The 18096-nt window shown below is 40.9% G+C and overlaps 1 protein-coding gene across 1 annotated transcript in view; it reads left to right on the top strand.

Annotated features, from left to right (window-relative positions):
* The window catches only part of DNAJC24 (DnaJ heat shock protein family (Hsp40) member C24), a 115499-nt gene that overhangs the window by 41278 nt on the left and 56125 nt on the right, over nt 1-18096 (top strand). Inside the window, 1 exon segment of the mRNA XM_077321959.1 lies at nt 15494-15632. Within this exon segment, the coding sequence (XP_077178074.1) occupies nt 15494-15632 (139 nt within the window).

Here is an 18096-nt window from a genome sequence, read left to right as displayed (position 1 = left end):
AAGAGGAAATATTCTCAGTTCCCCCATCACAGAGTCAGGAAGGAAATCTTGCCTCTGAACCCGTACAGAGTTCCAAAATCCAAGTTCAAAATAATGGTTCAACATGTGTGCTTCCATTTTTACTTTTAAATTTTCAAATTTTAAATTTGGCTGCAATTGGTAGAGCTTCCACTGATAGTTGCAGTCACACTGAAACAGCCACTATTTTGCAATCTTAAAACAGACTCTCTTTGTCTAACTGCCTTCCTAGGCACTAAGCCCCATGACTCATGCTTTGCTCTCCCCCATCCCAGCAACTAATCCACATAACAAAGGACTGAAAGTATTCCTTCTTCCCAAATCAGGAAGGGAAGAAGTTTTGTTTCTTTAAAGACTGACCCCTACCTCAGAGAGAATCTAGGGGGGGGTAGAGTACAGTAAAATAGTTCTGTTCTAAAATATGTTTTGTTTTAGTTTTTATTTTAAGACAATTTTGGCTGCTTTTAGTATTTGAAATATTTTCTCTTTGAGAAAAAGCATTCCCTCCATAGCTTTTCCCTCTGACATTTTTACTTCCTATTTCAAATTTTAATTGGCAGTTAACACTTCTTTTTCTTTTTTTGCATAAGACTATTTTGTTTAAAAATCTGTTTTTGCAATTTTGTTTTTGTTTTGAATATGTTTAGAAAGCTTCATACAGATCTTTCATTTGGGTACTCAGGCTTCCACAAAGCCTGACTTCTATGAAAAGGCACTCTGTGTATGTACAGAGGAACAGTCTTTCCTCCTTAAAAACACAATTCTTTTGACACACTATTGTGTAATAGGACTCACATGCAGATTGGAAAGGAGTGTCAATGCCACTGGACTGATTATTCAAGATTTGCAAGGGGAAATTGAAGAATTATATCAAATGATGATGATGCAGCACCGTTTTGCCTTGGACTTTTTGCTTGCACGCCAGGGTGGATATTGTGAAATTGTAGGTCAGACAGCATGTAAAGTGACTTTTCATAATAGTAGAGATAATGAGGACAAGTGGTGGGACTGGATCATTGGGTGGCTGTCTTCAATAACCTGGCTGTGACAAGCGGTGGTGGGAATACTATGTGTGATTTGTGTATTAAGAACAGGATGTTGTTGCTTACAATGTATTCCGTCTTTGATGACACAGTGCGCTGATTGGTTTCATGCAAACAAATCGGCCAAAGCCATTTCTAGACACCATTTCATAGCGCCTGTATATCAGGCGGTTCCCACTAGAGATATGATTGGCTGTCAATTAAAAGAAAAGTGGGTATGTGGGAATCACTCAGCGTACTGAACCAAAGTGGAGCCATTTTTGAGATCTGAGTGACGAAAGAAGGATGTGCAGAGTATGGAAAAATACTGCCACGTTGACAGGAACAGAGCTATGTGTCCTAAAGTCCAGAAGACTGGAAAACAACATACAGGAAGGAAAAAGGCCGGTAATGAATGTATGTATTAGACTTAATGTATGGTATATATTAACCTTGTAGTAGAGATAAGCATACTCACAGAGTACAGGGGGATTAAGACTGTAACAATAAAGACGGGGTAGGAGAGAGGGAGAAAGAGAGAGCGCGCGCTCAATTCCCAGACGGGGAAACTCTGCTCGGACTCCCCTCAGCTCCTACCTAGATGGAAAAGGCACACCGACTTTGAATCTTCTTTCAGGGGCTATCAGCTGTCGGCTGGCTCCGACAAGGGAGAGGGAGGGAGGGAAAGAGGGAGAGGGATGATACAGCACCTGGTTTTTGAGTAAGTATCTGCTATAGCTCCCTCTCTTCAATGACGGGGGAACTTCTTCCACTCAATGCATTCAGTAACTGTGCTCCAACTGTGTGCCCTAGCCAAAGAGCTACAGGCCAAGAATACTTGTGCTTTCACCGTTCAATTTGTGCTAAGAGGCTCATTGAATTTTATCCAAATATGAACCATACTGAAAAAATCAGGATCTTTTTGTGAAGATAAGATAAATGTTTCAATGGCCACAAATATAGAAATGGCAATAATCAGTAATGAAGATGAAGGTGCATCAAATGAAGGCGAGTAGATGGGAGTTGTAAGAAGATGGATAGTAAAGTGGAAGGTGCTAATTTGCTCTGAAATTTTTCTGCCAAACATGCCCTGGTAGGGCCTGGGTGATGTCTAGGCACTCCTGATAGTCCAGCTGGAACATAGCATGACTGGACTGCTAAGGGGAAGTCCATGGTGGCCAACCTCCAGGGAGTGACATGGGGCAAAGCCTTTTGTATTCAGGAATACAATGGACGCTAGAGCTTGGCGATAGGAAGAGGGAGGGGAGGAGTTATTTATTTATTTATTCATATTTTTATGCCGCCCTCCCCGAAGGCTCCCTGTCAGGGAAGGCGGGGGGAGGCCTCCTTGCCTCCAGCCTTCCCTGTCACTTTAAAATGATGCCGCGGCCCAGAGGTGGCTCCTGGCTGTGGCGCCATTGTAAAGTGACAAGGAAGGCTGGGGGGGGGGGGAAGGAGGCCTCCTCACCCCTGGCCTTCCCTGTAAGAATAGACAATTCCTCCCCTCCCTCTTCACCCCACCACGCTCTAGCGTCCGTTGTATTTCTGAATACAACGGGCTTTGCCCCTAGTAAAAATATAAATTCCATAAAATCCCATTAAAACCCCATTAGAACAACAACAACAGTATAATTCCCAAAAGTACCAGGATGTCCAGGTCCCTCCTACCTCCCACATTGTTGTTATGTTTTAATTGTTTAATTGTTTTTATATTTTATGTGTGTACACTCTGAATCTTGTTCTCATATTTTATTGCCTTGAGAACATGAAGGTCGGTGGAAAGACAGCTATAAAATGTTTTAAATAAAGACTGAAAAATACTTTTGAGAGATACTGTATTGTCACTCCCAAAGTTTCTTAAATAATACATATACAAATTAAACTGTGATCCCCTAGCAAATCGTGAAAAAAAGTATTGTGAGAGTCTGACGATCACAGGGTATGTGGAACAAATACCTACTCTGGGACTGCATCACCCCCCCCCCAAACACGCACACACACTTTCCCCCTTCCCTCTTGGCTCTCCCACCTAACTGTACTTTCTGGTCCCTCCCCCTCAATCCCACCCTCCTGGTCCCACAGACACCTTCCCCCCCTTGCCTGTTCCACCTTTCCTGCCCTTCTGGGTTCCTTCTTTGCAAACTCTCCTCCCCCACACACACCTTTCCTCTCCCACCTGCCTCTCCTTCCTAGTGCGCGCACACACACCTACTTACCGGTTGAGGCAGGAATTCTTTGGCCCTTTGCTTTTGGCCACAGCATCTCCCTGCCTCCCAGGCTTGCCCTGCTGCGAGGAGAGTTGGATAGGCCTTGGAATCTGGGTGCCAGGGCAGCAGAGCTTCTCCAGTTTGTACCGCTCTCTGGAGGGTGAAACAGGCCTGGGAAGCCATGTGCTGCAGCAACAGAGCTTCCCTGGCCTGCCCCCTGCCCCCTGCCCTGCTCTCTGGAGGGTAGGACAGGCCTGGGAAGCTGGGCACCACAGCAGCAGAGGCCTGGGAAGCAGTAACTTTTGTAAAAGATGACTTTTGTAAATGTCTATAACACATATGTTCTGCCCTACAGTTCCTATCCCCTTTGCTCTCCTACTGACATAAGAAACATTTCATATTATAGATAAATGTCATTTATGATTTTATACGTTTTTTACTAAATAGACGGATCTCTAATGGGACAAGAACTTACTCTAAGTCATGGCTCTCAAGTAAGTCAAAGATAAAGATGAGCTTCTAACTTCACAGTCTTACCAGAAATAGACCAGTCTCCTGAATTTATGATGGGGAAATTAGCAGTTCTAGGAGACATAAGTAGCACAAGAAGTAGTAACAAGCCAGATCTCCACCTGTGCATACGAAGGGAGTATCTGGCAAGGAATCTCAAACAAAGACAGTTCTAAAAATTAATGAAAAGGAATTTTATTAAAAACAAATCAAAATGGTCCCTACCAAGATAACAGTTTAATCAAGATCAAACATACAGAGGAAATAAAGATGGGGTATAAAAGAGGAAGAATTGGGTCAATTTAAAGCATACTTACCATCCTATGCATCAAGGGGGAAAGGGTTCCAGATTAAGCAGCCCATCCAGTAAGCTTGGTCTTGTATAAGGTAGAGCCTACTACGCTCTCTTTTTATAGCAAAATTGGTTCCTTGGGGTTAGGGGCAGGGAGCCCTAAAACAAATCCTTGATGTAATCCGGAAGGCAATGTCAAAGAATCAGAGGTTCTTTAATAGGCGAAAGACTTTGGGCAAGTCCTTAGGAGAGTCTTCATTTGCATTCTGGTTGGGGGGGGGGGAATCTAGATGTGGAGGACTCTGTTAATGGGAGTTTGATGTGCCAGTTACTGAAGACAGAAGGAAACTGCTAGAAGTGCCATGAAGGGACATTAAACTGATACGGGGGTTCAAACTAGATGGCCTGTATGACCCCTCCCAACTCTGATTCTATAAAAAATACAGAATACTTAATTAGATGCAGGTGCTGTCCCACCCACTGTTCCAATTTTGCTCCTGTGGGGATGAACATTCTGCCCTGCCCTTCTGTGGAAATGATTGGATTACTCCTCTGACAGCCAGGATATCTTTTTCTGAAGATCCTAACTTCCCACAGAGACTGCCAGTTGACCTATTTCTGTCATGCAAAGCTTTGTGGGTAGCCATATGCCTGGCTTGTCTTGTGTTCCTTATAGTGAATCAGAAATAAAGATGGAGGATAGCAGCTGCTTTTTTCCTCCTTGCACATTAAAGGGCATACCTGAGGCATATCAGTGGTAGCATATCACTTGCTGAACTGTACTGCTTAATGAGTTGATAAATGAGGAACAAAGTAAGTATTTTAATGAAGCTCGACGTCTCAGTGTGTAATTATATTTATTTGAAAAAAACACTAACACATGACAAGTTTTGTGGACTGCTATGCCCTGACTACTATAGAATTACATTGATCGGAAAAGAAAAGTGAAAGAAGGGCCAGGTTTGCATAATCACATCTGCCCATATATGAAACTAGGGTGGAGGTCTGATTAAAAAAAATTTTTTTTAAAGGCTTATGCTGGTTATAAGAGCTGAACAGTTCTCTGACTTCCTGTCCTGGTGCTTTCCGAGTCTGGCTTCCAGCAGCAGAGCAAGATTGAGGGGAAACAAGGAGTTTGTAATCTAGCTAATGAATCATGGGGAGGTAACAGTGGAAAAGTCAAATTCCTTCATATCTTGTTAAAGGTAAAAATTACTTTATATATGAGCCCTGCCTTTAGCCAATGAGAACAATGTGTCAAGTGACAGCTGACTCATGGTGATCTTGTCCATGGGGCTTTCTAGGCAATAGACAAGGAGATATTGTTGTCTAGTGCCTTTCCCTTAGTAGCAACCTCAGCATCCAGGATCACGCCCAGATTTCTGGCAGAGTGAACCATTGAGAGCTGCATACCATCCAGGGCGGGCAGGTGCGTTTCCTTGCATGGACCCTTCCTACCCAGCCACAGGACCTCTATCTTTGAAGGATTGAGCTTCAGACAACTCTGCTTGAGCCATCTCGTCACTGCTTCCAGGCAGCTGGCTAATGTTTCTGGGGGAGAGTCGGGACGGCTGTCCATCAGGAGGAAAAGCTGGGTGTCATCTGCATATTGATATGTATTATATATGTTTATTCTTGTCCAGGTGAAACATTGTTGGAGAAATTATAAAACTGAATGCATTAATTTAAAAGCTGATAACCCAGTAAAACAAAGAATTCCATTGATAAAGGCTATGTTTTCATGAATGGTACAGTCTTTGTAGAGGCAATATTTGAGCATGCATTAGGTGGCAGTAGTGTGTTGTATTTGGTGGAAGTAGTTTTTCCCTGGCTATTTTACTTTGGTCCTAATGCAATGTAAAATGGATAAAACACATTTCTTAATTATTTATAATGTTCTAATAGTTTATATACTCTTTGCCTTAAAATGATGTGGTTGTGCAGCATAAAAAGGATTTTGGGACTTGCACAACTAATCCAAACCAAGTAGTGTAATAACAGCTGCTGAGCATTTCTTTATATAATAGTTTACTTTGTGTTGTGTTTCCAACTTAAATGTATGGTGTGATTTACAATAATGTTATTTGAATATATATTAATGGAGTGTTTACATTGGTTGACCTGAGATTTTCATAGTATTTGGGGTTTCCCCCCCCCCCTCCAAAGTGGCAATTTTTATAAATCTTATTCTTTCCCTTGAGTCCAAATACAAAAAAAAATCTACATGTACATGAAAATGTGTAAACGCTTTTTTATTAAACAACTGGCAAAGGTGATTCTGTCTGCTAATTAGAACTGTGTGACATCTGGAGTTAATTTACTTTACAATGAATCAAAAAATAATGTTGCATGCAATCTTTCTCCCATTCTTCAGCTTTTTGTGGTTAACTTTTAATTATAAATATCAGATTAAATTGAAACTGTTAGAAATGTTTACTATTTTTTTGACCTTGGCAGCTATTTCCAAAGTCCCAGTTACAGATATTTTCTTTAATATTTAGATATAGATATTGTTTCTTTAGAGAAGAGTATACCTTAGGCTCAAGGAGATACTGCTGAGGACAAGATAGATATAATTAACTTTTCAGCATAATATGTTAGCATTGATTCAAATTTTGAACAAGGACAGTTAACTTGTGACCTTTAGGGTATTTTTATTTGTTCTGTGTGTCTCACAGGTAAAGCAGCTAAGGGAATTCAAACCTAGTAGAGCAATGCCATTAATTTGGCAGAATGATCAATTAATAGAAGAAAAGCATGAAAGCGTTGACAGAACATGCTCCCTAATTAGTACCTGATGAACCATGTAGGCCACAGAGCAAAGAGTGCAATGTTGCTTCAGGCTAGCTGTTGTACAAGTCCTTTTATGTGCAAGTCATTAAGTCTGCATAGTAGCTAAAGAGAAAACACTTCAAATGGGTATTGCTTGACTAAGAAGCTGGTCTTGTTCAGGGCTCCCATTGGTTCAAAACCTAGTTGGTATTTGACGGAGTTCTCACATTTTAAGAACGCCACATTGGATTCCCAAAAGATTCACTCTGATCTGCCACTCTATTTTGTTTTAATGTTGTTATTTCATTTCAATGGTAAAAACAGCTTTTCTGAAGCAACTGTGCAGAGCACAATGGAACTGCTATTTCTCGAATTTATTGCACAGTGAATTAAGGAGTAGGTCACAGGAATGGTGCCTTTATCCTCACTGTACACTCCTGTCATGTCATTGACCCTCCCTGACCCATGGCCACACCTCACCATCAAAGACATGTGGTTTTCCATCATTTATGTGGCACCTTGGCTCCTCAGGAGCAATTTGGTAGATGTGTTTCTGCCCATGGACTGCAGCTTGCATCCCTTCTCTTGCTAGGCTGCTGTTTCCCGTCATCAGTTGTTTAGTACTTGATCCTGACAGAAGGTAAATTGGCAAAGGTAAATTGGCAAAGTTTCTTATGGAAGTGAAAGTTGAGACATATAATAAAAGAGTTAACAAATAGATATGAGAAATAAGTGACATAGTATGTGTAGTGAGATAAGAACTTGAGATCTCTGTTGAGCCCTGCCAGATTCCATTGTCCTGAGTGCTATAATCTTGTAATTCAGCAATTTCCCATTCTAGGCTGTTTATGAAATTCCTTTGCTCACAGAACCCCTATTATCATCTCCTCTCAGTCCCAACCACACTCTAATTTTCAGTCCAACTAGACTTTTGAGGCTTTCGAGTAGTTATTGGTTCTTACAGGCACTGGCCATGGTCCACAGGTATATGCTAACATCTAAATATTGATTCTGTAGTATGGCCACCAATTTATTTTTTTGTTTTTGAGAAAACTTATAGAAGAATCTGTAAACTTCTGGTAGGACGGAAGTCATAGATTCCGTGGAAAAATTGAATTTGGGCATTAATAGTACATACAGGAGTAAATTTCTTTAGAATTTTGCACTGTAGTAAAAAGCTGTAGCATAACTTGTAACAGAAGAAGAAATAGCTTTTCCCTACCTGAAGGAGTCTCAACGTGTCTTATAATTGCCTCCTATTCCTCTCCCCACTGTTACCCAAAATGCTTACTAAATATAAATTTGTTTGTGTGTGTGTGTGCGGGGGGGGAATTAGCTGAGCAAGAGGAAGATAACCAAGATATTTTACCGGGTGTATAGGAGAGTCCCTTGGACTGCAAGGCGAACAAACCGGTCAGTCTTAGAGGAGATCAGCCCTGACTGCTCCTTAGAAGGCCAGATCCTGAAGATGAAACTCAGATACTTTGGCCACCTCATGAGAAGGAAGGACTCCCTGGAGAAGAGCCTAATGCTGGGAGTGATCGATGGCAAAAGAAGAAGGGGACGACAGAGAATGAGGTGGCTGGATGGAGTCACTGAAGCAGTAGGTGCAAACTTAAATGGACTCCGGGGAATGGTAGAGGACAGGAAGGCCTGGAGGATCATTGTCCATGGGGTCGCGATGGGTCGGGCACGACTTCGCACCTAACAACAACAATATAGGAGAGTCTAGTTCCTATAGGAAACCTTGAAATTAGCAGACTAGATTTGGTTATTAAAAGATTTTGTGTTTTATTGAGAAACAAACAGGAAACACACACACACCAAGTTCTATAGGGGGAAAGTTATCTAGATAGCGAAATGGAGCACTTCTGCCAGGCTTTCAGATGAGACCAATGATGGGGAAACCTTATAGCCAGTCCCCTGCCAGGCAATCTGATGCTCAACATGTCCTCAACCAATACTGTTATCCCTCTTCAATTGTTATGATTACCCAAGTGTTGTTATTGTTCTATCTTTATAGTTATACCACTCCAAATGTTTCATTGTATCTTCCCACTCCCCACTGATTCTATAATTACCTCTAAATGAGAACCTATAATGGTATATAGAGGGCTGAATTCGACATTTCTCTTTTTACTATACTGTGTCATGTATGTGTACATATTGTATGTCATAAATCAATTCAAACCCAGCACACATGATGATTTAGGGCATGTACCATATTAAACTATGGAGTCAGTGAACAAACTATATTCATAATTTATGAGTTGCAGTTTGCAGAGAGTTGGATGTTGGACTGCCATGAAAGCTTGCTGGGTAACCTTGGACCTGTTGAACATTCTGAGACCTACATCAAAGGACTGTTGGGTTGATCAAAGAGAGGAATGATACAACCCATTTTTGGGAGAATCACAAGGTATAATTGAAATAAATAGTACGAGACACACAAATGACAATGTCCTGTCCTTGTGTATAACCACCTCATATATTTTAATAAATATAACAGAGATGGGTCTACAACACAGATTCTGATTGTCAGATAAACGTTTCTTTAGATATCTTTATATACAGATCATTTGGAGTCATAAAAGTAAAACAAATCAGATGTTTACATTGGATCAAGAAACAAATTGGTGGCTAATATACTTCTTTCAGCACTGGTAAGATATATGTAATGCCTGCTGGCAGTTTTGCTGATGCATTTTAAAACTGATTGAAGTTTTTGAGCTGGCTTTAAAGGCTGTTCCATATAGATCACTTTGCAGTAACCTCCCCTGGTTATAACCAAAACATAGCTATTGGAGAAATTCCCATTTTTAAGGAAGGGCAACAACTCATGCAACTGAGTAGATAAAAGCTGTTACGTGCTTCAAATATAAGGTGACCAGATTGTCCCACTTTTGGAGGGACATCTGGGGGTACCTGGCAAATTGTACTTATGTGTTCTATGAAACTTTTTTTTACTCCATATAGAACAAATTTTTAATCAAGAACCCCCCCGGTCAATGGTGTCCCACTTTACCAATATTAAAATCTGGTCACTTTATTCAAATAAGACTTTAATGACCATCTAGTAGTAGATATGAAAGAGCCTCTTGTGGCGCAGAGTGGTAAAGCAGCAGACATGCAGTCTGATAGCTCTGTCCATGAGGCTGGGAGTTCAATCCCAGCAGCTGGCTTAAGGTTGACTCAGCCTTCCATCCTTCTGAGGTCGGTAAAATGAGTACCCAGTTTGTTGGGGGGTAAACGGTAATGACTGGGGAAGGCACCGGCAAGCCACCCTGTATTGAGTCTGCCATGAAAACGCTAGAGGGCGTCATCCCAAGGGTCAGACATGACCCAGTGCTTGCACAGGGGATACCTTTACCTAGTAGATATGAAGCTAACCCCAACCTCCCCACACACACACCCCTCGCTGCTTTTGGAGTAAGTTCAACCCCGTTCAAAAGGAGATGAATCCTGAACTCTGCATTAGCTTAACTCAATCAATCTCACTTCAGTTTCATCTAGATCAAATATAAGTGATAGGGCTCCCATCAAGCTCATGACTGCCTACAGATACCTGTTTAGAACATCTTCCAACTCACCTGACTCTGTTGAAAAGAAAGGGTAGAAATGTATGTTTCTCAGTGTTTTTGTTTGTTTGTTTGTAAATAGTGACTACTATGGGGAAACAAAGCATAAATGAAATTGAGGCAAGCAGATTCCAGCTTCTGAAACCAGCCACACAGGATTGGAACATGTTCACCCCAATCTCCATCTAAGATAGCTGATCCAATACCTACAGTTGTTGTTTCTGTGCTATATCAGGACTGGAGAAACCCCAGTTCAAATTCCTGTATATCCTTGAATGTCTTTGGGCCAGTTATGTACACTGTCAGACTAATTTTATTCTCAGGGTTATTTGGGGAAAATAAAATGTCGTAGTGGAGAACCTTGAATATCATCCTGAGTTCCTTGGAGTAATGTTCAGGATAAAAAGCCACCAGTTGGCCCATGAGAATTAGCAACAGTGATACCCTTACCAGCTTGGTGCAGTGTGGACTTCTAATCTGGCATGCCGGTTTTGATTCTGCACTCCTCCACATGCAACCAGTTGGATGATCTTGGGCTCACCACAGCACTAATAAAGCTGTTCTGACCAAGCAGTGATATCAAGGCACTCTCAGCCTAACCTACCTCACAGGATGTCTGTTGTGGGGAGATGAAAGGGAAGGCGAACGTAAGCCACTTTGAGACCTCTGGTAGAGAAAAAGTGGCATATAAGAACCAACTCTCTTTCTTCTCTCTGCCAGCAAAGGTCAACCAACTGCTGAAGGTTGTTTCAGTTGTTTGCCTTTAATCCACTCCCACATTCCAAATATAAATGGCATCCTTCAGTTAATATATTTAAATGTTTTTGTGCTGCCTTTCTATTTCCACTTACTATAGCAGCTTTTGAAGGACAAACCTGACAACTAACAGAATTTTAAAAAGAGATAGAGAGGAAACAAATAAGCAAGGAATGGCTGCACAGAATGACTTCGCCTCAGAATAATCCTCTCCTTATGACATAAACTCTAAAATACATTCAGGGAATTCCAGGATGCCATGGAAAGAGTACAACCTTTTCCCAAAATTTAAGTATCCACAGCTGGAGCCATGTTGAGAATTAGATATAACGAGAAGAGAACCCTCCTATATCCACTGCGTACATGATTTCTTCTTTCTCTTCTGCTGGCAGCTTCCATATCCTCCCAACTTTCTTCTCTCCTCACAGACCAACAAACCTTTCTGTTATCTCCTCCCTCTAGTCTTCAGCTTTTTAATATATTAACTTCATTTATACTCCACCTTTCTCCCCAGTGGGGACCCAGAACAGCTTACATCAATTTCCTGCCCTATATTTTATCCCCACACAACACTGAGAGGTGGATTAGGCTGAGGGAGCATGACCAAGGTCTTCCAGCAAACTCCATTGGCAACATTAGAGGGACTGCAAAACGGAGGTCTTCCACCAGGAATTTGGTTGAGGCCGGGCTGTGGAAGATCTGGGGTCACTCAGGATAGCCTGAACACTTAGGGCAGAAGCTAAACTGAATAAAATTAAGTTCAATGGGGACAAATGTAAAGTTCTGCATTTAGGTAGGAAAAACCAAATACACCAAGATAAGATGGGGGAGACTTGTCTTGTCAGTAGCATGTGCGAAAAGGATCTAGGAGTCTTAGTAGACCATACATTGAACATGAGTCAGCAGTGTGGCTAAAAAGGCAAATGGGATTTTGGGCTGTATCAAATGGAGTATCATGTCCAGATCATGGGAGGTGATGGTACCACTGTATTCTGCTCTGGTTCAGCCTCACTTGGAGTACTGTATTCGGTTTTGGGCACCCAGTTGAAGAGGGATGTAGACAAACTGGAGCGTGTCCAGAGGAGGGCAACAAAGATGGTGAGGGATTTGGAGACCAAGACGTATGGAGAAAGGTTGTGGGAGCTTGGTCTGTTTAGCCAGGAGAGGAGACGACTGTGAGAGGATTTAATAACCATCTTCAAGTATTTAAAAGGGTGCCATATGGAGAACGGAGCAGAATTGTTCTCTCTTGCCCTAGAGGGACAGACCACAACCAATGGGATGAAATTAATTCAAAAGAAATTCTGTCTAAACATCTGGAAGAACTTCCTGACAGAGCAGTTTCTCAGTGGAACAGGGTTCCTTGGGAGGTGGTGGGTTCTGCATCTTTGGAAATTTTTAAACAGAGGCTAGATAGCCATCTGACAGAGAGGCTGATTCTGTGAAGGCAAAGGGGTGGCAGGTTACAGTAGATGAGTGATTGAGATGTGAGTGTCCTGCATAGTGCAGGGGGTTGGATGACTAGATGACCCATGATGTCCCTTCGAACTCTATGATTCTATGATACTAAATCCCCTCCCCCTCCGGTCAGCTGGGGGCATGCTGGGGTAGGGCTATTTCGTCCGTGCTGGACTGGTGACTTGGGAGGGAGTAGAATGGAGGGGGGAAGGCTGGTGTTTTATGGTTCACCATCTTGTTTAGTGTGATGTTATATTGCTATATTTTAAGGGTATTATTGATGATTTTATTGTGTTTTATCAATTTTTGTAAACCGCGGCAAGACACCCATGAGCAGCAGTTTATAGCTATAATTATAAATAAAAACATAAAATAAAACAGCTCAGGTGAGTTGTGTGGGGCCCACTGTTGCCCCCTTGCCAAGTCACACTGTTTTTATGAAAGTTGCTGTTGGGCCCAGGAAAGTTGTGTTACATCAAGTCATAGCCACTACCATACCTAGATGAATGGTATAGATTGCATGGTAACAAGTTGGCTGATAATTATTGCCAAGTGTGGTCCTGATCTGTTTTTGCTCCCGGGCAGGAGAGAGAGGAACAGTGCTTGACTGGGAGGTCAAATAGCTCTAAAAGGGTCCCCCTCCCTCCCTCTTTATAATACTGACAAAACCCAAGGTTGATGATCTTAGAGGGCATTTTTTTTTCTTAAAAGTACAAGCACTTCTCTTTTGTTTAAATTAAAAGTATTTCAATTATTTCTATGAACTTGGGGCTTCACTCAGGTTTGTAGAAAGATCTGTCTTGTATGTTCATGGATCAAGCCATGTTGAGACTTAGATATATTTATGATATTTATTCCATATGCACAGATTTTAGGCATACAGTCCCTTGTCCAGGAACCAACTCCTTAATGCTATTATTCCTGCTTACAGTAGGCTAAGTTATAAGGGTTTGGAAGAAATATCTAGGATATGGGATGAGCAGTATAAAATTACTTTCCTTCACTTGCTCTCAGAAACTATTTCTGCCTAAAATCAGAAATTTCTTTATTTGACCCCTGGGGTTCTGAAAGCCTCCTGAGATTTCTAGATTGCCCTTCCCCCCGCCAATTAAGAAACACTGTCTGTTTCATCCACTGCTATCACCTGCTCAAGAATCTAGCTCAGAAAAAGTCTACTGATGTAGTTATTAAACCATGCAGGTAGGGAAGGTTTTTTCAGGAGGGATTTAACCACTGCCTACTTCAAGACGACAGGAACTTTATGCTCTTACAAGGAGGCACTTAACCATTCCCTGTACCAAGCAACCCCATTTGGAACAGATATCAGGAGCCAACATGGACAAGAGTTTAGTACAGAGGTGATGGTTCACATCTCTCCAAGTACTGATCCACATCTTTAGGCTGTTACATCTTAATGATCCAAGGATATATGACTTAACTGATGACAGGATCCAGAGACTAAACTTTCAAGAACAGTGGCATCGAAGTAATTTCTTATATTAGCCAAATATTACTAGCACGCTGCTTGTTGATTCTCAAAAAGGGAGTGAAATAAATTGTTTTAAATCATGATGTAAACCTTGTACTGTACTATTCTTTTTACCTCATGAATCCAAAATGTAAGCATGGAATTCACATAGTTTTGCTCAGAATTTATTCCTTTTTAAAAATACCATTATGTTTCAAAACAGGTTAATGCATACTTGGAATTCACTTTTAAGGAGAATTATAGAATCATAGTAAAACTCCAATAAACATCAGTAAAAATATGCAAATTATAAAATTCCCTGGCAGCATAACCCCATTCTACTTCTTCCCAAGTCACCAGTCCAGCATTTGTCCCTACTGAACTTCATTTTATTCAGTTTAACCCACTTCTCGAACCTATCAAGATCATCCTGTATTCTGATTGTGTCTTCCGTTGTGTTTGCTATCCCTCCCAGTTTAGTATCATCTGCAGATTTAATAAGCATCCCCTCTAAACCCTCATCCAATCATTTATAAATATGTTGAACAGTATAGGAGATGAAGAGCAGTGCTGCAACAGTAATATTTTGGGAGGTTATTTCTCCTTTTGTTATAGAAATTATTGGGACTTTAAAGTATGTTCCTTTTAAGGGATTGTCGCACCCAAAGCTAACAAATAACTTATGTTGTATAAGTGCTTTGTTTTGGAATGCTAATAGAAACCATAAAGTATTATTTCATCTGCCCTTTTACATGTTACCTTTTAGCCATGTCCTCAAATATTTCATAACTGAAAATAGCTCAAAATGTTGTGTGCAGTGATCTGTGATTTTTGAAATTTGGAAGAGCTTTTTATTCACTGGATTGGAATAAATTAAAGATGGTGAATTGTAGCTTTGGAAATAGAATTTCATACATGGTAAATTCCATTTGGTAGCTGCTAGTCACTTTCAGCTCCAAAACCTAGCAGGCAGTGCTAATTGTAAGTAGTTGATAAACACAGAACAATTATGCTGTTTTTTTTTAAATGTCCAAATATAATATAATAGGTAAACAATCTGTCCCTTAATCCTGTTTTGAATTTATTTGTGTGTACCTATTTCAGTTTGCATTAGTCATTCTCTCTAAGTAAATTGTCCATAAAACCAATGATTCCATCAGCAAATTATCCAGAAAATGCTGTCAGTGCACATTGTGACGTTTCTGCCACCGAGTGTATTCGCTGCTATTCCAGTGGTCTAATTAACCTGGCAGTAATCTCTTGTGGCCAATGCTGTTTGTTTTGTTTGTTTTCCTTGGCACTATAGTACAGACCTTTGCATCTTCTATGCACCTTAAAATAGATCTCAGATTTACTATTGATTTCCCCCTTCCCTTTTCCCCCCTTTTCCCTGTCCTTTCTTTGATTGGCAGTATCATCCAGATAAACAGGGCGCAGATGTGCCAGCAGGAGAAGTGGAGGCACGCATGCAGAGGTTCATCGAAATTGATCGAGCATGGAAAATTCTAGGGAACGAAGAGACAAAAAAAGAGTATGACCTGCAGCGGCATGGTAGGTTCCTGCCGAGGAGTGCTGTATTAGCAGCAGCAGCATTAGCTCTTGAGAGCAGAGGTTGGAGTGGTGGCTCAATGGTGGGGTTTTTTTCAAATGCTTTTTGTTCAACTGAAGCACTTGGTTTGCTCTTATCTCGCTTCCATATTTAGATACATTATTTATACTGATTACTACACATCAATTAAGCAGTAAAAACATTAAATTACTTTTGACAAAGCGTTAGTTGGTAGCTGTTCTCCTAATTCTAATGAATGTGGAATTTAGATAATGACTTAGTTTAGCCATTCTTCATTTGACAGTATTTAAAGTAGTTTCATTAAATGTTCTTAATTACTTGAGTTATGCCCTTTGCTACATTCCATTGCTGCATTTTAGATACAGGTTTTGAATAATTTGTGTCAAAGGTATACTGAAGCATATGGTTTTGTAAACACTTCAGAATCATTAAAGCATATTCTCTCCACCACTTTTTAAAAATTAAGAATTGGTTTAGGATATTTTCTTATAACATATTTCTCATTTAAAGTTACTATTTAAGAAGCAGATTATAAATAATATTTATAGTAAAGCACATTAACCAGCCAGTTACAGCATGCATTTCTTTTTTATACATCTTGGAAAATAGCATCTTAAAACAGTGACAGGCTGTGGTGAGAAAGAAAGGGGGAAATGTAGGTCAGGTCTGTCACACATGGGCTACCATTACATGAAGTGATAGGCTGTCTTTCTGCTCTGGCCTCAGGATAGGAGTCCCTCAGCCTTCCATTAGAACCTTCAATAAATGTATATCCACCCTCCATGTTAATGGGGGGGGGGAGTCAATAATAGTGTACTGCCTGTGGGGAAAACACTCAGTCGCACTCTGCAGTAACACACTCTGGTCCAGCATTGACGTGTAGCCACCACCACTTTTCAGTGTGTTTGATAAAAGCTCACTGTTTCTGCAGCTTGTTATTGAATTTCCTTCCATTGTACATTGGCACACCATCAAACCTTTTGCTCTTGCTGTTCTTACTTCCCTGCTGCTAAGGTTGCCACAATTTTATTTGGGAAACAAAAGCTTAGTCAGCGTGGCTGGCAGATACACATAATCGACTGAATAATATATTGAATAAGTGGGCTTATTTTAACCATGAATTATTTAGTATCCATGTCACATTTTCTCAAAATGGACTGTTTAGGTGTTAAAAACATCCAATAAGTCACATTATTTTTGAAAAGGATTTAGAACTCAGATTGACAATTAGGGTTGATGGATGTTGCTTTGTTTAGTCTTCATCTGTTTTTTTTTTCTTTTGAGATAACTAATCTTTTCAATTTACTCCTGCACCCTTACATGTAATGCAGAAAGCAAAATTTGATGTTCTTAGTTTGTATGTGAGTTTTCTGTGTTTGCCTTTAACATTTTAGAAGTGACCCACTTGTATTAGCTATGTTTTGGTTGAAATTTACTAGGCACTGGTTCCATACAACCTTGGCTCTTTAAGGGCTTGTATGGTCTTGAAAAAAAGAGGCTTCAGATACAAATGGTTCACAGAACTATTAAATGTATGTTGGTGCTTCCCGAAGCTCTGTTATTGAGCAAAATTGTTTTAAAAGAAATTTAAAAACGTGGACATTGATTTCAAAAGCACATTTTATTTTATTTATTACTAAATGTAATACACATACCTCACTTGGATCTTGGTAAAATCTCAGTCAGGTTTCTGGCCTGGCCATGGGGTAGAGACAGTGCTAGTCACCCTGATGGACAACCTCTGTTGCCTCTGAGGCAGGACAGCGCTTCTGGTACTACTAGATCACTCAGCAGTGTTTGGCACAGTCGACCACGAACTCCTAATGTTCCACCTCGCCAACACCAGAATACAAGGGACAGCCCTTCAATGGCTGTTCTCCTTCCTCCGGGGTCATGGACAGAGGGTAGCAATAGGAGAGAGATTATCAAACTGCCAACAACTCTTATGCAGAGTCCCGCAAGCCGTGGTCCTTTGTCCAATTCTATTTAATACTTTCATGCGCCCTCTTGCCCAGCTGGTAAGGCGGTTCGGGTTGGGATGTCATCAATATGCAGACAACACCATCTCTTCCTCCTGATGGATGACCACTTTGACTTTCCCCCAGAAACATTAGCCAGCTGCCTGGAAGCAGTGATGAAATGGCTCAAGCAGAGTTATCTGAAGCTCAACCCTTCAAAGACGAAAGTCCTGTGGCTAGGCAGGAAAGGTCAATGCTAGGAAGCGCTCGTGCCCAACCTCAACAGTTTGCAGCTATTAGTGGCTCACTCTGTCAGGAACCTGGGCATGATCCTGAATTCTTCCCTCTCAGTGGAGGCTCAGATCATGAGGATAGCAAGGCTGGTATTCTACCACCTTTACAAAACAAAAGTACTAGAGAGAGCTCTCCTGGCCCCAGAACACTTAGCCATAGTGATCCATGAACAGTCCATCACTGGATAGAATTA

The sequence above is a fragment of the Paroedura picta genome, chromosome 2, assembly GCF_049243985.1.
Source record: "Paroedura picta isolate Pp20150507F chromosome 2, Ppicta_v3.0, whole genome shotgun sequence".
NCBI lineage: Eukaryota > Metazoa > Chordata > Lepidosauria > Squamata > Gekkonidae > Paroedura > Paroedura picta.
The sequence above is the reverse complement of the archived record's forward strand: the minus strand, read 5'-3'. Positions and strand labels throughout refer to the sequence as shown.